Source organism: Juglans regia, chromosome 11, assembly GCF_001411555.2.
Source record: "Juglans regia cultivar Chandler chromosome 11, Walnut 2.0, whole genome shotgun sequence".
NCBI lineage: Eukaryota > Viridiplantae > Streptophyta > Magnoliopsida > Fagales > Juglandaceae > Juglans > Juglans regia.
Window position 1 is genome coordinate 29,501,594 of NC_049911.1, and position 23,993 is coordinate 29,525,586.

Sequence of the window (23,993 nt, forward strand, 5' to 3'; positions counted from 1 at the left end):
ATGTGAGATACATATCCCAGTTCACCGTCTGTGAGCGTCTCAACTCTCAAGATCTTTTGGGCCATCTTTTGCTAAATTGCTTCGCCGAATTTCTTAATTTATTATATAGGTTCCCTTCCCTCGCTGATCTACCTTTTTCCGTCTGCCTATCCTCTAGCTGAGAATTGTCTCTCGGTTTGATCTACTCGGTTTCGTGCCATATAATCCTGTAATTCATGCTCTGTTTTTCCTTCACCTGCGATTTTTTGACTCGATATCGTTAACATGTCGGGTCCGCTCGATCGCTTCGCAAGGCCTTGTGAGTACATTTGCTTTCAGTCGATATTTAATTCCTGATCATTTACTTATTTTTCCTAAATTTCCGCTAAATCTACTCGGATTTTCATGCGCCTCCTGAAATCTTGTTTCAATTGAGTGTTATGCTGAATTTATCTTATATGTAATTCTGTAAATTCTGGTGGCACACAATTGTCGGTATTTGCTACTTGGCAATGCAATCACATAAAGAATTCGAAAGGCCTAAAATTAAGGTTTTGCTTCAACGAGTAGTTTGATCTTGGACTTCACTGTCCACCGTAAATGAATTTACAGAGCAAGTCTTGCAATTGAATAGCACGTGACTAGAATCTTTCTTGCTGTTTCTTTAGGCTTTGAGGGGTCCTCTGGTCACGACGAAAGAAAAGAACGGAAATCAGACTTCGAGAACTCCGAGGACGACAAGCGGACGAGAATTGCGAGTCTAAAGAAGAAAGCAATCAGTGCTTCTAGCAAATTCAGACACTCTCTTAAGAAGAAGAGCCGGAAGAAGAGTTCTAGCCGCAGTAATTCTGTTTCGATTGAGGATGTGCGGGATGTTGAGGAGCTGCAGATCGTAGACGCTTTTCGACTGGCACTTATCTTGGAGGAATTGCTTCCTCCGAAACACGATGATTACCACATGTTGTTGAGGTGCCGTCCCTTTGTTTTCTCATTATGTTCAATAAATGATCTTTCCTTTTTATGTGTTCTGCACCATCCTGGTTCATATATGGGCTGTAATGGTGGTATTTTGTCTGCTTCAAGTTTTTCCATAGATTGGTCTCATTTAAAATTTGGACTTATTTTTCATATTTTTATCCTACTTGGTCCTGAATAAGTGGCATTAAGTGTGCGATTTCTCGGACTTATCTAAAAGGACTTCTAACCAGAAAAACAAAAATTACAGGCTTCAAATACTATAATAAATACTATAATATGTGTTTAATTATGGCCTTTTGTTGTTGTTGTTGTTGTTGTTGTTTTTTTTTTTTTTTTTTGTTCTCTGTAAATTGATTCGCATTTTTGTGAAGACATTGATTATTGCGTGAAAGATGCTTCATGCAGTCATATTTAACCTTGACTTCAGCTAGCATGTGTTGGTGGCACTCATCCTGAAAAGAGAGAGGGGGGGGGGGGGGACAACTACCACAAGTTGGTGCATATTAGCTGTAATGTACATGCGTACAGTTTTGATTGTCAGCTTTATTGTTGCAGATTCTTGAAAGCTAGGAAGTTTGATATTGAGAAAGCAAAGAACATGTGGACTAACATGATTCAATGGAGGAAAGACTTTGGTACAGACACAATTTTGGAGGTAAGTTAATTTTCCATAAGTCAAGGCTACGTTTCTGACTCTCTGCTGGTTTTGTAGGAAATACTGGAATATTTCCAACTATAAAGTTTTAAACGTTTGATGTGATTCTTAATTTATTTGATTTCTTTTTTCAGGAATTTGAGTTTTTTGAGTTGAATGAAGTTTTACAACACTATCCTCAGGGTTACCACGGTGTAGATAGGGAGGGAAGGCCTATATACATTGAGAGACTGGGAAAAATTGATCCCAACAGACTTATGCAAGCAACAACTTTGGATCGATATGTGAGATACCATGTACAGGGGTTTGAACAGAATTTTGCAATTAAATTTCCCGCTTGTTCAATTGCTGCAAAAAGACACATAGATTCGAGCACAACAATTCTAGATGTTCAAGGAGTGGTATGCTTAGTTTATTTTGATGCCTAAAGTTTTCCTGGTCTTAAATTTAGCCTTTTGTTGTAAGATTGTAGTGACTGTCCTGTGTTTCTTCTTCAATCATTTTCACTTCAGGGTTTTAAAAACCTAACCAAGTCTGCACGAGAACTCATCACACGGCTGCAGAAGATTGATAATGACAACTATCCTGAAGTACGTGGTTTCATTTGTCAATACCCTTGAAATAGTTTCTGGTTCTTATGGGATATGAATCATATGCAGTCATGCCTTTTCCTCTAACACGTAACCACATCTCTACAGACACTTTTCCAAATGTTCATAATTAATGCTGGCCCTGGTTTCAAGCTGCTCTGGAACACGGTGAAAACTTTTCTTGATCCCAGAACAACTACAAAGATTCATGTACGTACAAGGATGTAAAGTTGCACCTTGTTAATGTCCCTTTAAGCATGTGCTGTTCACATTTAGCAGAAATTATCTACAGGATTACCTGAGTGGAATTTTCTCGCAGGTTCTTGGGAACAAGTACCAAAGCAAATTACTTGAAATAATTGATGCAAGGTGATTGGATTTTTTTTTTTGGGTTTTGGATATGCGGTGCGTTTTCTTTTTAGGGACTGTTTTATTAGTCATGAATAAAATTTTTATTTTGGGACTTGTATAGTGAGTTGCCAGAATTTCTGGGCGGTAGCTGTACATGTGCTGATAAGGGAGGTTGTATGCGGTCAGAAAAAGGGCCGTGGAATGATCCAAACATATTAAAGGTTTGGTGCTCACTTGATATTGTTGGACCGTTCTATTGTTAGCTTTTGTTTCACTAGTTTTGCTAATTATATTCTCAGCAACTATATATATATCGCTTCAAAAATTGTATGTGCGTAGATGGTTCTCAGTGGTGAAGCACAATGTTCTAGACAAATAGTAACTGTTTCAAACAGTGACGGGAAGATAGTAGAATGTGACAAGCCACATTATAACATGGTACGGTCTGCGTCATGGAAGCTGAGCTTTGTATTTACCATTGGAGTTCAGTCTGTGTTCTCTCATGCTAATTTTGTTTTTTGTTGAGTCAGATAAGAAGTAGTGACACATCTACTGCAGAGTCAGGATCTGAAGTGGAAGAAATTGCTTCTCCTAAAGAAACTAGGAGCTATTCACAACCAAGCTTGACTCCTGTCTGTGAAGAAGTAAGTGTTTGTACGGTGTGTTGATTGAGAGTAATTGGCAGGAGACATATCCTGATCAATTTGGTACGGGACAAAGCATGATTCATGTGAATTAGTTTGATTTATTTAAATGAGTCATCTGAACGGCCAAACATCTCTTGCATAACTTGAAACTGCATTTATACATCTCTATTTAAATTTTCGTAATTACGTTAGATGTTGCTCAATAGATCCAATCTCTAGGTGGGAACAGCCTAACATCAAGACAACTAGGAATTTCCTATTTTAGCCTTTTCTTTTGTCCTTTTGTACACCAGGATTAATGTTTGCTTTCAGATATTAACATGACTGTAGTTAACTCACAACACAGATTTAGATGAAATCATATTTTCCCATCTGGTGGATGATTTGGGAGTTTTACATTTTAAATGAACTGGAAGAATATGCATTGTCAAAGTCACTCAGTGTGTAACTGCTCAATATGTATGTATGTATTCACTTTCCCTGATTTTAGAACTTGATAACTATATAAATGATTGTAATATTGGCATGCATGACAAAGGCTGAAAAAAATCAGTGCTTTGTATGGGTTTTCCTAATTGGATTGAATTAAAAGGCTTGACTATCTCAATTTTTAAGAGAACAATGACAGCATAACATCTGAGTATAGTTGCCCTTCTGTCTTTTTAATTACACAAAATTAAGGGGAAAAACTTCGTTGCTACAGGAAAATACAAAATCCACACAAATGTTGCATGACATCGTTATGAGGGAACTTCTTTAAATGTTGGTATTGGATATTAAACTTGCAGCCCATATCTGATATGGTCTGATGTTTATTTAGGCTAGGACTGCTGGTAAGGGGAGCAGTGGTGGTGGTGTCTTGGAGTATGATGAATACATTCCCATGATTGACAAGCCTGTGGATCTCGAATGGAAGAAACAAATATCACTTCAAGAGCCACGTGCTTCTGAAGGTTAGATAGTTTGATTGTACTTTTATTGAACTCATTTCTTGTATGGCCTGGTCTTCATATGCTGTTGTTAACTCCACTTCTGTTGAACAGTAGTCTCTTTCGCATAATATGCCATACTTCTTCTAAAAGACAGACAAGGAACTCTTGTCTTTGCCTGTTGATGCCACCAGATGCAAAAGGTTTTCGGCATGTTTGGATAATTTTGACCTAGTTATATGCATTGTTGTTAAAAATGCTTGAAATCAAGGCCAAAGAAAGTGAAAAGGTTTTGACACCCGTTGAAATCAATTGCAGGGACAAGTTCTCTGCCAAGAACGGAAAAAGCTTCAGAAGGAATTTTCAGTCGACTCTGGGCTACACTGGTGGCCTTCTTCATTACCCTGATTACCCTATTACGTTCAGTGGCATTCCAGGTGAATAAGAAACTTGCTGTGACTGCACCTGATTCTATCTGCGACATTCCTGACCTGATGGCTGAATCACCCAAGGAGGAGTTCCGACCACCGTCCCCTGCTCCACGTTTGACAGATGCTGACCTGCTGTCTTCTGCTTTGAAAAGACTGGGTGAGCTTGAGGAGAAAGTAGACATGCTGCAGGCAAAGCCCTTTGAGATGCCTTACGAGAAAGAGGAGTTGCTGAATGCTGCTGTTTGTCGTGTTGATGGATTGGAAGCAGAGCTCATTGCAACAAAAAAGGTGACTATACCATGTCTTCTTTAATACTCAACCTAGTGATGGTAGTAATTTGTGGTTTTCATCTCTTTACTGTAAACAACTAGCTCTGTACCAAATCTTTGTTGGGTAACTTGATGTGGAGCTACAAATTGCATCACTTACAAGTCTAGGTGGCTCCTATCTGCATAATTAGGTATATATGCTTGTTAATGTCCGTTACTATGAAAGCCTTTCACTATATCCTCGTGCAGGTGTTCCATCAGTTAAAAAGAAGCTATCAGTTTTTACCCCGAGTTTGTATATTGGGGTCCACTCCAAAGTTTAACCCCAGGGAAATATATGGATTGAAGTGTTTATTCCAGTAACAATTGCCTATGCTGATATGTACTTCCTTGTGGAAGATTGCCATTTAGGTTAAAAGGTTAAAACCTTTTAGAGCTGCCTATCTGCTACTCAACATTCTTGGATCTTCTAGCCAAGTTTTTAACTTGTTCTTGCAAATGGCATATGATGTTTGAAACATATGGCATTAGTCTCTGTTAGGAAATGAGTACATTTCTATCTTTTGATCTCTCTATGTCAGTGGCTTTTCTGCAAAATGTTCCTCACATTCACGGTTCATCCTTCTCTCACTGTGCGTGTAATCTTATACGCTTCTTCCTGATCAGGCTCTGCATGAAGCTTTAATGAGGCAGGAAGAACTTCTAGCGTACATAGACAGACAGGAAGAAGCCAAGTTAAGAGTAAGTTAAAAGATATTGTTTCTCCGTGTACCTTGGAAATTTTTTTCCTATTACCTCTTCCGCCGACTGAAGATCTTGTTTATGTCTGTTTCCCTCAGAAGAAGTCTTGCTGGTGAAAGAGAGACGGTACGTTGGCTCTACTTCATTAATATATGCTTGTATATTCGAACGATTATTTTCCAGAGTTTTTTTGTCGCGTGAATAAATATATTCTGTAATTGCTCGGGGGGGAAAAAAAAACAAAAAAACACTCCGTAATTAAACAAAGCTATAAAATGTATTCCCCACTTATCATTAATTTATTGTATTTCTTAAATTTGTTGAAATGATTGTATGATAAGCAATCATTTTTTACGGATCGAATCCATAGGTACAGCCATATCTTGATCTCTTGAATTGTCAGGGAAACAAAAAAAAAAAAAAAAAAAGAAGAAGAAGAAGAAGAAGAAGAAGAAGAAGAAGAAGAGAAGTGGCCCTAAATTGAAGCGATCGCATTGACCAGCGAGCCATACGTAGATGAGAACTGTTTCTTGAATCTTGCGTTGGATCATGAAATCAAGCCTAGAATTTTCTGTCATTAGTGATGCGCTACTATTCCAGATTCAATGAACCTTTGAGGAGAGTAATAACGTGTGCGTCAGCATGATTCAGCGGTAGCCAAGAACTAAGTGGAATTAATAAGAACAAGTATATAGATACTTTAAATTTGTTAAATAAGTGGTAATTTAATAATTATTATTTATATTATATTTTTAACAATTACGAGGGATTAAGAGTCTAAGTCGGACAAAGTCGACAAAAACTTATTAGGTAATTGTAGATGCCAAGTATTCTAACAAAATTATTAGGTAATTTTGAAATATAGATGATGCAATACTCTTATCTTACAATAAAATAGTTTCGTACAGTATTTTTGGAAAATAGTGGATGTTATTATGAAAAAATATCTTTTTTATAGTAGGATTTTTTATTAAAAAAAAAAAAAAAGCAGTAGAAATTTACACGCTCTAAATCTACACAAATTATTTTTTATATGCAAGTAGAAATTTGACGCCAAATCTAACAGAATTTACAAAGAAAGTTACCTGCTGTTAACAAATTCGGGGCCTTAAATATTGGCCCAATCGATTTCATTACTTATGTTTTGAGTTGGGCTGGGCTTTGCAGATTGGGAAAATTGATACACAGGTAAACTATTCTTTTTGTTTCGCTCTGCGAGTGTACCTCAGGCAGCGCACATTCCATTGGACGCTCTCCATTTTTGAAAAAAACCGAAGCAAATTCCCTCTTATCTCATTTTAATCGATCACCACGTAAGCAAATTCTCCCCATTTTTTGGTCAATTTTCGCATTCGAATCTGAAAGCCTTCCATTAGCATAAGCTGCCTTCCACTAAACCCTAATTTCTCTCTCATTACAGGCAGTGCTCGACCTTCTGATGAATCTATCGCATTGGCGTTCTCATTGATGTTATAGCAACTTCAATATCTTTTCCAATTTGGTTCCCACAGATGTTTAAGTTCTTTCAATTTAAGCAGCAAATAATAGTCGAACGTGTCTTTTCCCTTCACATACTCGTAAGCAAACTGCAACGATGATTTATTCGGTACAATTTCCTAGTTTCTTTTCTGTTTTTTTTTTTCTCTGGTGAATCTTTGGTATTCTTGGCAGTAATGCTAGATAATGCGTAGGCATGTTGTGTTGTTGGAATAGGCTTTTCTCCTTTTTCCAGGCAAAGACGAGTAAATCCTGTTAACTTTGGGCACATGTCCAGATGCTGGTGCAATATTATGCTCTGAGGACCATATCCTTTTCCAAGGTTGCTACAGTATACTAAGCTATCTCCTTTATTACAATGGCTGTCCTTGCCTCTTTCATTTTTCGTGACCATCTAAGATGAAGTTGTTCTTGCACTTTGAAACTACAGTTGTGCTTGCTTCCTGGTTTGCCCCAGCATTTTTTTCCCTTGTTCCATTACCTAATTCGAACAGGCCATGTTTCTTTTATTTCCATTATAATTTTAGCTAGTACTTTAATTGAGGCCCTTATTATAACTTTACTACATTTTATTCTGTCACCAATTTTTGTACTCGTTGCTAACAGGTATATTGCTTTCTTAATCTCGCTTCTGTTGCACCCTCACGCTTATTTGGAGTATTGAATGTGCCTCAGAAGTACAGATCTTACCCAAGATTTTCTGTCATGGCTGGTGGCACTCCAATGAGTAGCTCTAACTGTGATGTGGATGCTGATCCCGGAAGGACTTACCAAGTTGTGCTGGCTGCTACTCGTGAAATGGGTATTGGGAAGGATGGAAAATTGCCATGGAGGTTGCCTTCTGACCTCAAATTTTTCAAGGAGCTCACGACAGCCACATCAGATCCTGGGAAGAAGAATGCAGTGGTAATGGGTAGGAAAACATGGGAAAGTATCCCCCTCGAGTACCGTCCTTTACCTGGTCGCCTGAATGTTGTACTGACTCGTTCTGGAAGTACTGATATTGCAACTGCTGAAAATGTTGTAATATGTGGAAGCATTCCTTCAGCTTTAAAATTATTGGCCGAATCTACTTATTCTTTGTCGGTAGAGAAAGTGTTTATTATTGGAGGCAGCCAGATACTAAGGTAAGTTGTTGCTTAATATATACATCCTAATCAATAATTGACTGATAAGACGGATACTGATGGCTTTCGGTACAGGGAAGCACTCAATTCTTCACAATGTGCTGCCATCCACATTACTGAAATTGAGACAAGCATTGAATGCGACACTTTCACTCCCAATATTGATTTCTCCGTATTTCAGCCATGGTACTCATCCTCCCCATTGGTGGAAAATCATATACGATATTCTTTTGTGAGTTATGTTCGTGTAAGAAGTTCCGCAATTGAAGCTCGTGCTTCAAGGAGTGAGGATTCCAGTAAGTTTGACGTAGAAAGGTTTACCTTCCTGCCAAAGATGATATTTGAGAAACATGATGAGTACGTGTATCTGAAATTGGTTCAAGAAATTATCTCTAGTGGCACCCAGAAAGACGACAGGACAGGGACTGGTACTTTATCTAAATTTGGTTGCCAGGTAGTGTGAAACTAAGATTACCTACACGTCTGTGTTTTTCATTTTTCTGACGGTAGTAACTTTTTGTTTGTTGATAGTCCAATATTGGCATAATTTTATTTATTTATTTTTATGAATAAGAAAATTTTATTGAGACAAGTAACAAGCCAAAGCCAAGTGCACAGGAAGTATACAAATATTGAACCTAGTTACAAACATACAAATTATTATGTCCACGGTCACCTTTCTAATACTTGTACTGTTTGCAGATGCGGTTCAATCTTCGCAGATCTTTCCCGCTTCTTACAACTAAGGTATTTACTCCCTTCTAAATTGCTTCTCCATTACAGTGTTCTATCTTTCATCTGGTTGAGAGTTGCTCTTTTTTGCCCATATGGTCATGTTTTGTCATTTTGGAGTTTATTACCAAATCCCCGTAGGTCACTTTCTAGGCCTTTCAAGAAAATTTTATCTTATGTTTTTTATAGGTGATATTTATGCTTTTCTGTTTTTCAAATTACTAGAGAGTATTTTGGCGAGGAGTTGTTGAAGAACTGTTGTGGTTTATCAGTGGCTCAACAAATGCGAAGGTAATGATATCTTATAAATAATGCAAATAAGCTAACATATGCTTCATGTAAAAGGAAAATGCCAATATTTAATTGGCATGAATGTTCTTGCAACTGGCTTACCTTTTCTACTACTATTTGTTCGACATTGATTCTAAATCTATATCTATATTTTCTTAGATCTAGTGATATATTATGTGACTTATGGGGTTCTTCACTCTTTCAGAAAAAGTGTCTCTGTTGTAAATGATCAAAGTTGACTCAAAGAGTGACATAGTGGAACTCTTATCTTTAATCCCCCCTCTTTCTTTCTTTAACGTGGTTTCGTTTGATTCCTAAACCCATCTCAACTCATCTTAACTCATCATTACAACTTTTTCAAATTCCAACACAAAATATAATAAACAATTCAACTTTTTCAAATCCCAAAATAATAATAATATTAAAAAATAATATTTTAACAATATTTTATCATTTCAACTCAACTCAGTTCAACATTCAAACGCAGCTCGGTTGGGTTCATTTTCTAGGGTGAGTTTGGTTGCCAAACTCATCTCAACTCATTTCAATTCATCATTACAACTTTTTCAAATTCCAATACAAAATATAATAAACAATTCAACTTTTTCAAATCCCAAAATAATAATAATATTAAAAAATAATATTCTAACAATATTTTATTATCTCAACTCAACTCAACTCAACTCACTTCAACATCCAAACACAACCTTAAAACTGTCAATAAAGGCATACTCTTTGAGTGGTAATGTAGTCCTCCTTTTGTGGAATTTAATAATTGTACACCCAAAGTCTTGAGGTTAGTTTCCCTATATAACTGAGCCTGAGTCATGGTAGAGATTTTAGGAATCATCAGAATGTTACTTTACTGAGAGTAAGTGATTCATTCTCTTTTTAGTCTGTTGCAGAATTTTTATCACTCGAGTCTCCATTGCCAGAATGGTAATATACTGACAGGACATAATTCATTCTAGGTTTTTTCATTCTACAATTTTATTTCTAGATGGACATTAGTACTAAAGATGCTATATTTTTGTAAATTGATTATATTGAAGATTGAAATTGAGTTTAAAATAGACGTTGTTTCCAATAGGTTCTACAGGAGAAAGACGTACATATATGGGATGGAAATGGATCCAGAGACTTCCTTGACAGGCAGTTACTTGGCTATCAAATCTAACTCGTCATAAATTTATTTTGGTTATGCAAATCTAACTAGCATATATGTATATTCCTTAGTATTGGTTTGCCAGATAGGGAAGAAGGTGACTTGGGACCCATTTATGGATTCCAGTGGAGACACTTCGGTGCTAGGTCAGTAGTTAGCTTGCACTGAAAGTAATTGTAACTCCCGTTTCAAACTTTAGTCATCCTCTATTAATGTACCATGTTACAGATATACCAATATGCATGCTGACTATACAAGCCAAGGGTTTGATCAGTTGTCAGATATTATTGACAAGATCAAGAATAGACCTGATGACAGGCGAATTATCCTCTCAGCCTGGAATCCACAAGATCTTAAGTTGATGGCACTTCCCCCTTGTCATATGTTCGCTCAGGTAACCTGCCAGTTTTATTTATTTTTCATTTATTTGTTCTTTTATTACATGTAATCGACCATTTTGTATACTTGACTTTCTTGCAGTTCTATGTAGCCAATGGGGAGCTTTCATGTCAAATGTATCAGCGGTCTGCTGATATGGGTCTTGGTGTTCCATTTAACATTGCGTCTTATGCTTTATTGACATGTATGATCGCTCATGTTTGTGGTATGCAGTTATATCACAATCAGAATTATGGAAGTTTATTGGAAATTTGGTACAAATTTATAGTTGTCATTCTCTTAGGGTTATGTCACTGTTGCCATTTGTCTTCTTATATCGAGATCCCTGTTAAGATTTTTTATTTATTTTTTAAATGTGATTTTGCATTTACAGGCCTATTTCCTGGTGATTTTATTCATATAATTGGGGATGCCCATGTTTATAAAACTCATATCAGGCCTCTACAGGAGCAGCTTCAGAAACTTCCCAAACCTTTTCCTGTGAGTAGAACAAAGTATATAAATGCTGGTTGCATTTGATGAGTGTTTATGATGTCGAATTACCTATTATTCTTTTCACATAAATGTTTTGAATTCCGCTCGGTTTGTAACGTAGACAACCTTTAATTAACAGCATTTATGCAGAACTTGACTTGCCCTTGATATGATGCTGTCTATTTCTGGTTATAAGTTATTTTAAAAGGCCATTGAAAATGAATCCTTATTATGTCTGAAGACTGCTTGTCCTTTTTAGTTATAAAACAGCCTTTCCTACGTTCATCTCTGGAATTCTTCAAGGCTGATTTGTCAGTGTTTTGTAGAGGAAAATTGAGCTAACTGCACTCTCCAAAGCCTAGTGCCACAAACTTCGAAGATTTTTATCTTTTCTCCTTTTTAGAAAAGTGAACAAGAATTGAATGGCGTTCAATGCTACCTGAGAAAAACAAGTGGCACATGGAAACTATGCCACTACAAGAGTTTGCTTTATTATACCGTTTTACTAATTTTTGTTATTGCTATTTCTTTGATAAATGCATTCTCTTACACACACTAATGCAGATTTTGAAGATCAATCCAGCAAAGAAAGACATAGATTCATTTGTGGCAGCTGACTTTGAACTTGTAGGCTATGATCCTCACCAGGAGATAGAAATGAAAATGGCAGTGTAGAGGTTTAAAAGGGTAGTACAGTACTTTCGGCTAGTTTTCTCCCTTCAAAGCCCATGCTAGTTTTGAGGTACCCATTTCTTATTCTGGAGAGGCATCTTTTGCCCTATTATCCTGTGAGTGTTGCGTATGTGTGTTTGCTTGTTGGTTGGAAAGGCGCTCAGAAATTTTATTTTGCAATTTCAAGGCATATTCAAAGTTATCGATTAAACCCTTGGAAAAAAGAGGATGAATTAAAATATAAATTTGAAAATATGATGTCGATTCTTTATATTTTTCATGTTTACAAAATCAGTCAGATGCCTTTGTTAAGATGGAGTCCTTGAAATTTATTGGTACTTGATAATCATATTAACAAAATCGAAATCTTAGAGTCCGTTTAGATTGCAAGATCTTCTCATTTCATCTCATCTTATTTTAATATTCAAATTCCACAAATATAAACACTTTTTAATTTTAAATTTTTTCATCAAATTATTACTTAATCATTATAACTTTTACAAACTTTCATACAAAACACAAAAAATAATTCAATTCTTTTAAATTTCAAAATAAAAATAATATTAAAAAATAATATTTTATCTTTATAATATTAAAAAATTCTATATTAAGAAATTCTAAACTCTCTTTTCTTAAAACTTCATAAAATATCTTAACCAAATAATTTCATTAACATTTATAAATTATTTCATAACTATTTACAAATTTTCTCGTACTATACTCACCTGAGAATGCAAATGTATGTTCTGTATAAAGTTAAAAAGAAAAAAAAAACGTTGTGCAGGAATTTCGTTGTACTGACCCAACCTATACAAATGCCCTTCCTTAACTCAAGGCTGGTTTGGTTAACAAAACCAAACTTCTCTTCTCATCTCACATAATCATTAAATTTTTTTCTAACTTTTATATAAAATATAATAAATAATTTAATTTTTTAAATTCTAAAATAAAAATTATATTATAATAATATTTTATTCAATTTTTAATAAAATATTTTATCTCTTCTGCGGAATCAAATTGCGGAATCAAACGAGATTTTACTGAATTTGCCCAGTTTCATCTTTTTTGCTTTGGAGGAACTTGATAAGCCCCTGTAGTGCAACTTTAGCATCATCACTCTTCATCAACTCTCTTGCAACTTCCGCAGGTGTGGTCTCCGTCTTCTCTAACAGCTCTTCTATGTCTCCGAAGAGTGGATACTCCTGAATTTGCAAGTAATTAGATGCTAATGTCCTGAAACCACTAAAGGAGCAATATGACATTTTGAGGTGCACATCCATGCGACCGGGCCTCAGCAGTGCAGGATCTAGACGGTCTTTGTGATTCGTCGTAAACACAATGATTTTCTCGTCTCCACAGCTTGACCACAATCCATCAATGAAGTTCAAAAGACTAGACAGTGTAATCTGCGATGGGAAGAACACATTAAATTGGTCTGAATTATACCTTTCAAGTAAATGCAGGAATAGAGAAGTACCTTGCCATCCTCTTCAGATTTGGCTTCCTTCTCCAGATCCCGATTCTGCAACTCAGCTGAACAATCAATGTCCTCTATTACCAGTATTGATCGACTCCCCGTACCTATCAGTAACCTCCGTAGATCCGAATTGCACTGAACCTCCCTCAAATCCATGTCATAGATGTCAAACTTAAGATAATTGGCCATGGCTGCCACTAAGCTTGATTTTCCGGTACCGGGCGGTCCATACAACAAATACCCACGTTTCCAAGCCTTGCCTACCCTCCTATAATACTCCTTCCTTACTGTAAACCTATCAAGATCCTCCATCAAAGCCTTCTTCGTGTCTGGGTCCATGGCCATTGTATCAAAAGTTGCCGGATGGTCGAGGTTGATGGAGCTCCAATAATCCGTACCATTGTAGTCAATGGTGTAAATCTTAACCGTCTTTGTCTCTTCTGTTATCGCTTTTGCTTGTTGCAGAATGTGGGGCAAGTAAGAGCTCAGCGCCATGTCCCTATGCTGCTTGTGAAAACGAAGCTTAAAGCGTCGTAGCTCGGGTCTCGAAAGTGCGTTTGGATTCCTTTTTTTATTTGAATCCGGCATGTCAATGCGCGAAGACGCCAAAACCCACCCGAATTTCACACCCTTGTAGAAATCGACCAGTTCTTGATCCGTGTCGATTGCCACTGCTAGTTCCTCCTCTTTCTGCGGCTTATGTACCTTGATTCTCAGAGTTGAAGGTGATAACTTTCTGGCCAAGTAAACGTTGGCCGCCTCGAACATCTGGTTTTGGGTGAGCCCTTCAAACTCGTCGATGACGACGGTGAGCTGGGAAGACAAACGGGTGGAGAGCTTCTGGAAGTATTCATGGACGGCTTCGGGGAGGAGATCGTTAGCAATGTTTCGGACGAGAATTGTTGAGGCGGCGAGAGAGGTGGCCACTGATATTATCATGGATTGGTTTTGGAGAAAAGTTTTGATCGGCACCATTCTGATTTGGCTTGGGATGAGAAGTGTGAGGGTTTTACGAGGGTTTGCTTAGTGGAGAGAGAGTCGGAAACCGACCTCGGGGAGTTTGAAAGTTGGGAACTTTGTAGAAGGCTCGTGTTTCTTCGTTTTTGGTGCGAAAAGAGTAGGGAACTAGAAGAATAATTTCCTTACCATACCCGCACAACTTTTTTTTTTATTTTTTTCATTTTTCTTATAATAGATATGTGATGTATAGATGATAAGTAGAATAATTTAATTAATTTAATAAAAAAAATTTAAAAGATATAAAATGTGTGGTATAGGCATCCCTTCTTTAAATAAAATTTTATAAAGTTATTTAAAGTCATTAAAAATAACAAAATGTAAGATAAACAAATATCTGTAAACTCCCTTATTCACATTGATCATCCTACGCGATGGATGGCTAGTTATTTCTTGGTCTCTGGGATTGGATCAACGGCCCACAAACCGAAAAACATGAAACGCCCGTTCCATCGTATAATGGGCTTTTTCTTTACTTTGAGAAGCCCATTGAGCTATGGTGCTTCAAAAAAACCTCGTCGGTGACTACTGTTTCCCCCTCCCCTTCATCTTTCAGCCTAAGCATTAGGAAATTAAAGCAGATCCGAACTGTGCAACTACACTGCACAATCCTTCTCAATGAAGTATCAACATGCCTTCATAGTCAATACTTTTCATGGTAATAATTTTCTCCATAAATCTACTCCAAATTATTTGAGATTTACAACAAATAAAGAATATAGATAATTTAATTCATTGAAATGATTGAAAGGGAAAGGGGGAAAAAAAAAAAAAAAAAGGCAGGGTATTTGATGGGCAGTCTAAAAGTGATTGCAATCCAAAGTGTGACGATGGTTTAAATTCTGGTTTCTCGGAACCTCTTTTAAAAGTCTCTTTCCTTGTACAAAGTTAGAATGATCCTTTCATGTTGATTCAGATGGATGCCTCGGATTTTATGGAAAAATTTAATTATAAGCGATTCTGCACACTAATATGCATATCAATTCATTATGATTGATCAGAAAATAAATTTTATTAAAAATAATACTAATTTAAATTTAGAATATGAAGATAACAACATTAATACGTAGATTAATACGTAAAATTTATTGTACATAGCAAAACTCTATTTATATACTTTATTAACATCTCAAACGTCCAAATAGTGACCGCTCAGTGGTCGGAAATCTGCACAAAACCCCTCCAAATTTTATGTTTTGTCCAATTAGAGAAGAAACCAAAAGAAAATCAATAATGCCCCACTGGGCCACAAACTCCACTACGGTAGTTGATTTATGTATTATAGCATGTCACATCCAAGCAAAACCAAATGATATTATTATGTCTCACCCATTCTATTATCCTTTTTGTTATTATTATTATTATCATTATTGTTGGTTCTGTAATTTAAAATGGGTTTCTACAATTCGGGTACTGTATTTAGCTTTTAAAATATTTCAGTAATTAGGATAAAAAAACTATAAGATCGCATCAGAGCTGCTTTTGATTCAAAGAAGAGAGAAGCATTCAATACCTATAGAACACTGCATATTCACAGTATATTTCATATAACATACCTCCCCCATTGATTTAATAGCCAAAAACAATTTATCAATTAAGGAAAACGAACTCGGAACTACTCGGTAAAAATCGTTAAGTTTTTAAATAAAATTAAAAAAATACTTTAGTCACAAAAGGATTACACAAATTAATGACTTGATATACATCAGATTGTAAAGTTATTTTCATTATAAAGTAGATCTAACGGATTCCATGAAACCACATTAGTTTGTAGGTTTACTTTGTATAATATTTTTATGTATGTAATAGTTCTCATAAAATTACTGTAAAAGAGAAGGTATTTTTTTTTCCTCCCAATAATGACATCTTGCAGCACGAAATACATGCAAAGGAACGAACAGTAAACACAAAGGATTCGAGAAAAAGTGACTTGCTTGATTTGGTTACATAATGGAACAATAATTGTAATAATCTTCAGCAATAACATACCACACATCGCATCTCTGACATGCCTTTGGTGTATAAAGAAGAACGTCTTTCTTCTCATCCTTCTTCTCTTCTTTTTGAGGACCTACACTGACTACTGTGGCAGATTTTCTGAATTTTCTGACCTTCTTGATGATTGTCACTGGATCAGCTTCTCCAATTACTGTCACCGTACTCTTTGAAGGGTCAAGCACTATAGAAGTTATTCCTTCTATTGTTGCAATTACCTTCATTACCTTCTGCCTGCACTTCGAACAGAGCAGTTCCACTGACACCACAGTTTTCTGCAACAGAGAAGACTCAGATTGGTTAGAACGAACTTCTGAGGAGATAAATTATATTACACAGCACATGTACTGAAAAAGTAATGCAGTGTCAGTCAGTGAAAGAGATAGAAGGGCAGAGGAGAATGAGAGGTCAAGAATTAAACAGAGGCAAAAGGATAGAAATACGCGTTAAGTATGAAAGGATATGAGCAGAGGAGAGATGGAACCTTTGACATGCTTGGATGAAAATAAGTTGGGGACTAGAACAAACGGCTCGGGAACTATGGATGGATCTGAAAGTTGCAATGCATAAATTGTTCTCTTTTTATTATGTTTTTGAGAGTGCTAGGATATCCTTTCTTGTGTTCTTAGAACAGGTATGGTTGAATACAGAACAAGAGTGACATTGTTAGTTGGTGACTGGTAATAAATGCCAGTCAGAAGGAGGGTGTTGATTGGATCACATATGCCATCCCATATGCATTTAATGCAGACAGACAGAGGTAGATATTTCAAACAATGTAATCATACTATTTACCACTAGTTCCAACTAACATTCACTAACAATTCTATATAGGAAGACATTTTATTTTCTAATTTCACACCCTGGATAAGAAGCGCTCAAGTGGGAAGCTGAAGGAAAACATTCAATCGCTGATACAAAACTTTGATGAATACGGCTGCAATGTACGCACGCTATACAGGTCCCGCCCCCCTTTTTTATGACCTAGAACATCATCAAGAAGCGCCTTTCAGATCCACCACGGGAGAGGAAATTCATAGTACACGATTCCACCAGCGAAAACTACTAGTGTAAAAGAGAACTTAAAGATGTCTGGTTCTACAACTCACCCCAAGTCCGCCCTCTCATTACTCGTTGCACCATATCCAGTTTTCGTGCTTTTTGGAACTATGATCCTATGTAGGCAATAATAAGTTACTTTAGCCTGAGAAGAATAATAAATAATGACCAGACAATGCGCCTTGTCTTAACAGTCATTTTTGGTTGTATTAAGAACAACTCTAGCTTTTTAATATATGTTTCGTACTTTTGTGTGACGGAGAGAGAGAGTGAGAGAGGGGGGGATACCTTTTCACTGCTCAGGAGCTAGTTGTTGAGCACGTGTTTCAGCAAAGCTGCAGGCAAACATAATTGGACCGCAAAATCATTCCACTAAGCTGATTAAAATATCAGGACTTCTCGAACAGAGCTCACAGTCTTCCATCACTCTAGCGTCGGGTTAACTGCTGCTTCAGTATAATGTTCTCTGTAGAAGGGAGCAATCGAAAATGCAATTAAAAACATGAATTTCCCAAACGATACCTCCAGCCAAAGGCTGAAGTGGGATGGCCCAGCACTCTTAAAAAATATTAGGAATCTTTATATGGTTAGACAATTTTTAAGAAACAAGACATCCTAACGCTTATAAACATATTAATAAAAGCTCAAAATAAGATCACATTAAGCAAAAAATGGCATTCTAAAACTTAACCAACTATGATAAATTTGAAACAAACAATTTAACGGAATGCCATGCCTCTAAGATGAAATATTATTAGAGTTAATAAAATCCTTTAAAACTGTTAAAATCCTTTATAATTAAAAACAAAAGAAAAAGAGCGTTTAAAAGATACAAAAACAGCAAATGAAAGCAGAGTTCCATCATACACGTGCATAGTAGCAACAAAAATACACTAAAACTTGAGGACATTAAAAACAAATCCCCTGAAGGATAACCCTGTAACAATCCGACCAGTCTGATGGTGCTCTCTGCAGACTGCAACCATAACTGGTCTAAATTCCTCCATATAACTTGCATGTATGCCATCTAAGGCACATCTGGTGCACAAACTAGGTCCAAAAGGGATGTCGGGCATTTATACCAAACGGCTATATCATCAATCTCGTAGGGTTGATGGCTGATGAGACCACAAACCATAATTAACTTGCACAAGATGTAATTAAAACCCAAAAGACAACAAAGGTGGTGTGGTGATAGAAATATACTGGCAGCTTCTACTATCTCAGAACATGTGAATATCCATATATGATTTGTATAAGCAGTTACTCCTTCAAATAAATTTTAACATCTTGTAGAAGTTAATCAATTTTCGGGTTTGCAGAGTTGTTGCAATTAGTTATTTGCTTCCAGGGGGTCTACCCAGAACAGTAACTCAATCTTAACACTTCTCTGCACACCATGGTCAATTTGAAATCCAGCTGTATGCATTTATAGGACATGTGAGCATAGATGAAATGGCATTGAAGTAGTTGACTAGGGGTGTAATCGGTCCGGTCCGGTCCGGTTTTGGACAAAATTTAGAACCGAATCGGTATGTACCGATTTTGTATTTTTCAAAACCGATTACGCACCGATTAACCTCCTAAACCGGTATCTCCGATTTTACCGGTTTCCGCTCCGGTTTTCCGGTATTTTAAAATGTAAGTTTGTCATTAAAAAATAAAAATTTGTACATAAAAAATCTGTTCTAAAAATCTCTTCCTATTACAAAATTTGCACTGCTAAAAAAATCTGTTTTAGTAAAAAAATTAGTATTAGTTATAAACTTATATATTAGTATAGCTATATAATATATTAGACTATATATAATATAATTTAATATATATATTTTATGTTTAAAGCATATGATCAATTAAATTCTCATCTTCAAGATTAAACTTTTATTTTATAAATTATAATAATATTATCTTATATATAATTATATTAATAACATATGATCAAACAAATTACAAATGTTCATATTTAAGATTAACATTTTATGTTATAATTTATAAATTATAATATGAAATTATTTCATATATGATATATAATTATATATATTATATATAAAAAATTCACATATAATTATATATTATATATATAACTTATATATAAAATATTATATTATATTTTTTTCTCCCAACCGGTCTGGTCTAGTCCTGGAAATTGTAGAATCGGAACCGGACCGGTTCCGGCCGGTTTGCATAATTCAAGAACCGGTTCCGGACCGGACCGGTTTTCCGGTTTAAATTTACACCCCTATAGTTGACGTATCATTTTCTCCACTGAGCACAAAATCAGTGTTCTGTCACTTTTGCCTCTACTCTTATTGCAGTCCCATTGAATATAACAACAAGAAGATAAAGAAAATACCAATGACTAGGCCTCCGTGAGAAACCCATATAGCATGTGATGTACATAGCAGCATACACATGTATGTCAATGAAAAAACCCATAATAGGCATGCATGTGGATGAAAGACGAAAAATCAATTTCGGAATGCTTTTGTCACAATGATTAACAATCAGTGGCAAGCATCAAATCTAGAGTACATGCTCATAGTGCATGCGGTTAAATCCTAATCCAAGTATGCTTTGCAATATATCATAAGAAAAGATTGTGGAAAGAGGACTTCACACTCTAAACCAAATAAACTCCTCCTACACCAAAGCCAAATATGGAAAAGGGGAAGGGGAAGAGAAGGAATTTAAAAAATGCCGCTTGTAAGTTTAAATTACCAAGAAAACGATACAAAAATATAATACTTTATACAAAGGCAAAACATGTTTGCTGCGATAACAGGATGAAAAAGTAGCTAAAAGATGAGGAGTTGTCACCTGCATTCCTACAAACAAATAACAGTTGTGTAAAGGAATGCCCTCTCAAAATACTTGCACATACCAGTAGAATCCTCAGTCAGAATTATCCTCCATGCATTAAGTTGAGTTTCTTTAAGTCGTATTAGCCTTTATGCTTCTTTCTGCTTCCACCATATGAGTGTAGCAGTTCACAATCTTCTTGTCTAACTCATAATAGTCTTCCATCTTCTTCAACGGTTTCAAATCTAGGTCAATGAAAGATGCCTAGGAAATTGAAACTCAAGTAAGATATCAATGTCATAAGAAATGACACCTTGAAATAGAAATGTTCGACTTTCAACTAGGAATTTAGTCAGTAAATTAAATTTATCTAAGATGTTTCAGATGTAATTCCAAAACTTTTGGTGCTATTGTCAATCTTTTAAACAATCTTCTTTTCCTGTTAAGAAAATATTTGAGTTTTCCAAATATCAAGATAATAAGTCATACTATTTTCTTACATGAAATTCCCAAAGGTAAATCAACATCAACTATGCATATAAATTTCAAATGAAACATGTTGAGCGCTATCTACCTTGTAATCAAAGATTTGGTTGGTTGCCTCTAGGTGTATTTTATTATATGGAGATCCTGAATAACCATCTTCACTTGGTCTAAAACTAATTATTAGACTACAGTCTTTTGCAGTTGCCGCTATCAAATAGTCCTTTACAATCTTCAAGCTTTCATCCAAAGGAATGGAATGCAAAGATGTATATATCTGTGAAACTTTGTCTCCACCAGATTCTCTGCATACTGGACAAGACTCATATATGATGTCATAATATGCATGAACCGCTCCTTCTATGTCAAAATTATCAAGCTTCTGGATCTCAAGAAGCTGATCCAGTACTCCAGACTTATAAACTGTCTCAGAAACAAGCTGTAGGAAATTCATTGTACGCGTGTTATTATCTGCCCAGATGACAGACTTGAGTGCATCTTCAAATGCTTCACTAATCACAAAACTAGTACTGTTCGCACCAGCACCCAAGGCCCCAAATATGAGAGAACCATTCAAGAATACCCTGAAATTATTCTGAGGGGTGTTAAAGAGACTGATAATAGCTTTATCTATCCTGTCCTTGCACTTAGAGAACAGATCGATGGGATCATATTCGCTTAATTCTGATATCTGTAGCATGCATTGGAACAAACCAGAGTCAGAAACAAACGTCTAAAATAACATCATTACTGCAAGAGGTCTTCTAAGCAAAAAAAAGATTAATAATTTCACAAATTCCCATGGAAAGTGGAATTGGATCCATCGGATCGAACATAAAATATAAATACAGATGAAGATAATTCAATACAAGCTAACTTGGTATCAAGATGAAAAGAAAGAATGTACCTCTCCTTGATGCAACTTCAAGGCCTGGTGCATTCTAAATCGAGTAATGCTCCGTTTAATGGCATTTCTGTCCGATATGAATCTTGAAAAAGGGAGAAATCCACATTTGGGCTTTTGGGAAAGTGGAAGTGCAACAGAGAAAAAAAAAAAGAATAAAGATTATTGGTGTTTGATTTTGACATGTCACTCAAACACAAAAAATGAAAAGAAATCAAACTGCAAAGACAAGAAATAAGACGAAGGACATGGTAAGGGAGTGGAACCTTTATTTCAACAGATACACAGGATCGACTGTTGAGAGTACCTGGCATGGAAAAGATGGAATTAACTAGCAATTTTTCTATACTATACCAAAATGCAAACTACTTTGCATACCATGAGGGAGATTTAGGTGCTGGATTTAACCAAACTAGTTGTTTGTCAAAGATATTCGACGAAAGAATTCTAAGAAGGGTAGGCACCCATATATAGTCTACTCTTCCTATCAGAGTCCCGCACTGGTATTTTCCTAAAGCATATTAGGTAGAATTGATGACAAACTTAATTACATTAACCATTGTGATCGAATCTTTGACAAGTTCGTATCTAGCAAGATTAACTACCAATTTTCTTTTTGTAAGTAATGTACGTTTGGGTGCTAATTATTCTGGCTCAAAAAAATAAGGAGAAACAAATGCCGTTGTGAGTCGATTAAAAAATAAGCCACCAATTTGAATTTTGCATCAACGTAAGGTTTCAGACCTAAGATTCTTTATGCCTGCTTGCTAAGTGTGACACAAAGGTGAGTTACACACCTGTAATTTTTTTAAGTGTAACCTAGAGAAACGCATCAAACAGTAATACCAAAGAGAAGAAATTACCGCCAGGAAAAAGCGAATGATCAGTTAGGAGAAGCACAGAATCGCGATCCGTATCAACCTTGGCAGCATCAACTCGCCAAGCAGGACGCTGACATATAACATTTTTCTCAACCGAGTCCAGGAACTCCCTGGACACAAGGACACGCATCTGGAAAAATTGATTGAAAGCCAAGGTCACAGAACTTTAACTACGTTATTATTCTTAAAATGATTATCAATCATGAAATCAACCAGAAACAAAACGTCACACTATTTCCACCAGAAATTCCTCACGGATAGACAAATTAGCGGACCAAAAAGAATGCTTCTAAAAATCACAAGATATAAGCCATGTGCTAATACGCAACTGGTGAGTGGAGACGGAAAAAGCAGAAACCCAAAATTTCAACAAATGAATAAGTTCGCTACACTACTACTTTTATCCTTGTTCATGTTAAACGTCTTACAATGAAAAAAAAACAAGTTTCAGTTCCAGAATCCGAAAGAGAGATAAAGGACTCGGGAAGCGTACCCCGGCATCAACATGTTCGGAACCCAAGAGAGGGACCATGACGTGCTGCACGTAAAATTGTGCAGCAATTTCTTTGTTTGGGGACGATACGATGCCGTCGACGTCTCTCCAAAGTAGCCGTTCGTGCGTGCTCAACGCCGTCGGACTCCTCATGTGCGGCGATCCGTTCCTCGGCGCCTTCGGTATCCGCATTACTTTCCCTATCTATACACGCAACATTAAATATTTATACAAATGGACATTTATACTAAGGTTCGAAAACGGCTACAATGAGGATTCGGATAAATGGAAATTATTTCGACTTTCAAGTATTTGATTCAGTCAAAAAAAAAAAACTACGGAAAAGATAATTGAGGAATCGGAAGAAAGTAGGAGCGTACAAACGAGTGAGATGATCCGGTGTATGCGAGAACAAGATTAGCAGCTCCTTCGCCTCTGTAGACCCAGTCAATTGCGTGCTTCTGCTCTAGAACCACATCCTTATCCTCCTCCTTCAGATTAACGATACCTAATCGAGCTTGAATATTCGTTTCGAAATTTGAAACCTCCATGTACCCCCTGAGTAATCTTGCAAAACAATCAAGAAAAGCCCTATTTCCTCCTCGAACAGAATCGGCAAAAACGATGCTTTTCTTTTTGCTGTGTGGAGTTGGAGACACGAAGTATGAGTGGAAGTGAGCGTTTCTTTTTGCTTTTCTGCTTGTGCCTTTTTCTTACTTTTTGGATGACCCGTTGAATTTGCCATCATAATTCATATTTCTTTATTTATTTTTTTTCTAAGCTGATATTTCTTTATTCAGAGCGATCAGCTCGGTTGGAGTTGGGGGAAAAACAGCTCATCAGTAAAATGTGACATGAGAGGTTATTCATAATAGAAGAAAAACAGATTATTATTTTCCTTTTCCTTCCCGTTCAGAACTATCAAAGCTTATTTTTCTATTATAGTTTAGGACAATAC

The 23,993-nt window shown here is 36.2% G+C and overlaps 4 protein-coding genes across 14 annotated transcripts; 2 read left to right on the top strand and 2 right to left on the bottom strand.

The window, feature by feature from the left end:
• Positions 1 to 6,820, top strand: LOC108991351 (phosphatidylinositol/phosphatidylcholine transfer protein SFH8-like). Of its 4 annotated transcripts, none has more exons than XM_018965557.2 (15): positions 1 to 298; positions 648 to 948; positions 1,513 to 1,612; positions 1,747 to 2,013; positions 2,125 to 2,202; positions 2,311 to 2,412; positions 2,522 to 2,571; positions 2,675 to 2,774; positions 2,893 to 2,991; positions 3,084 to 3,197; positions 4,021 to 4,153; positions 4,448 to 4,848; positions 5,496 to 5,570; positions 5,669 to 5,696; positions 6,738 to 6,820. In XM_018965557.2, the coding sequence occupies exons 1-14, from the start codon at positions 265 to 267 to the stop codon at positions 5,684 to 5,686; spliced, it is 1,872 nt and encodes a 623-aa protein (XP_018821102.1). In that variant the 5' UTR covers positions 1 to 264; the 3' UTR covers positions 5,687 to 5,696; positions 6,738 to 6,820. The 4 variants fall into 4 exon arrangements, with proteins under 4 accessions (XP_018821102.1, XP_035551553.1, XP_035551552.1 ...); XM_035695660.1 differs by lacking the exon at positions 6,738 to 6,820 and adding an exon at positions 5,974 to 5,983; XM_035695659.1 differs by lacking the exon at positions 6,738 to 6,820 and adding an exon at positions 5,941 to 5,978.
• A 244-nt stretch (positions 6,821 to 7,064) lies between these two features.
• Positions 7,065 to 13,175, top strand: LOC108991352 (putative bifunctional dihydrofolate reductase-thymidylate synthase). Of its 6 annotated transcripts, none has more exons than XM_018965566.2 (12): positions 7,065 to 7,176; positions 7,303 to 7,389; positions 7,674 to 8,194; positions 8,270 to 8,648; positions 8,897 to 8,941; positions 9,152 to 9,217; positions 10,308 to 10,372; positions 10,454 to 10,528; positions 10,611 to 10,776; positions 10,863 to 10,986; positions 11,155 to 11,261; positions 11,820 to 12,185. In XM_018965566.2, exons 2-12 carry the CDS (start codon positions 7,345 to 7,347, stop codon positions 11,928 to 11,930), a joined length of 1,704 nt encoding a protein of 567 aa, XP_018821111.1. In that variant the 5' UTR covers positions 7,065 to 7,176; positions 7,303 to 7,344; the 3' UTR covers positions 11,931 to 12,185. The 6 variants fall into 6 exon arrangements, 5 of the variants coding, with proteins under 5 accessions (XP_018821111.1, XP_035551555.1, XP_018821107.1 ...); XR_004802806.1 differs by lacking the exon at positions 7,303 to 7,389 and adding an exon at positions 13,075 to 13,175 and having other exon boundaries at positions 7,070 to 7,147; positions 11,820 to 11,997; XM_018965568.2 differs by having other exon boundaries at positions 7,130 to 7,147.
• On the bottom strand, positions 12,937 to 14,594 carry LOC108991354 (protein HYPER-SENSITIVITY-RELATED 4-like). The gene is made up of 2 exons (XM_018965570.2): positions 13,405 to 14,594; positions 12,937 to 13,333 (listed from the first exon to the last, which is right to left on the bottom strand). Exons 1-2 carry the CDS (start codon positions 14,377 to 14,379, stop codon positions 12,965 to 12,967), a joined length of 1,344 nt encoding a protein of 447 aa, XP_018821115.1. The 5' UTR covers positions 14,380 to 14,594; the 3' UTR covers positions 12,937 to 12,964.
• A 1,598-nt stretch (positions 14,595 to 16,192) lies between these two features.
• LOC108991378 (inositol-pentakisphosphate 2-kinase) lies at positions 16,193 to 23,751 on the bottom strand. Of its 3 annotated transcripts, none has more exons than XM_018965604.2 (10): positions 23,416 to 23,751; positions 23,036 to 23,239; positions 22,525 to 22,672; positions 21,928 to 21,968; positions 21,665 to 21,775; positions 20,849 to 21,448; positions 20,357 to 20,538; positions 17,764 to 17,941; positions 17,526 to 17,591; positions 16,645 to 16,691 (listed from the first exon to the last, which is right to left on the bottom strand). In XM_018965604.2, the coding sequence occupies exons 1-7, from the start codon at positions 23,584 to 23,586 to the stop codon at positions 20,407 to 20,409; spliced, it is 1,407 nt and encodes a 468-aa protein (XP_018821149.1). In that variant the 5' UTR covers positions 23,587 to 23,751; the 3' UTR covers positions 16,645 to 16,691; positions 17,526 to 17,591; positions 17,764 to 17,941; positions 20,357 to 20,406. The 3 variants fall into 3 exon arrangements, with proteins under 3 accessions (XP_035551557.1, XP_018821149.1, XP_018821150.1); XM_018965605.2 differs by lacking the exon at positions 16,645 to 16,691 and adding an exon at positions 17,382 to 17,400; XM_035695664.1 differs by lacking the exon at positions 17,526 to 17,591 and having other exon boundaries at positions 16,193 to 16,691.
• Positions 23,752 to 23,993: the final 242 nt, after the last annotated feature.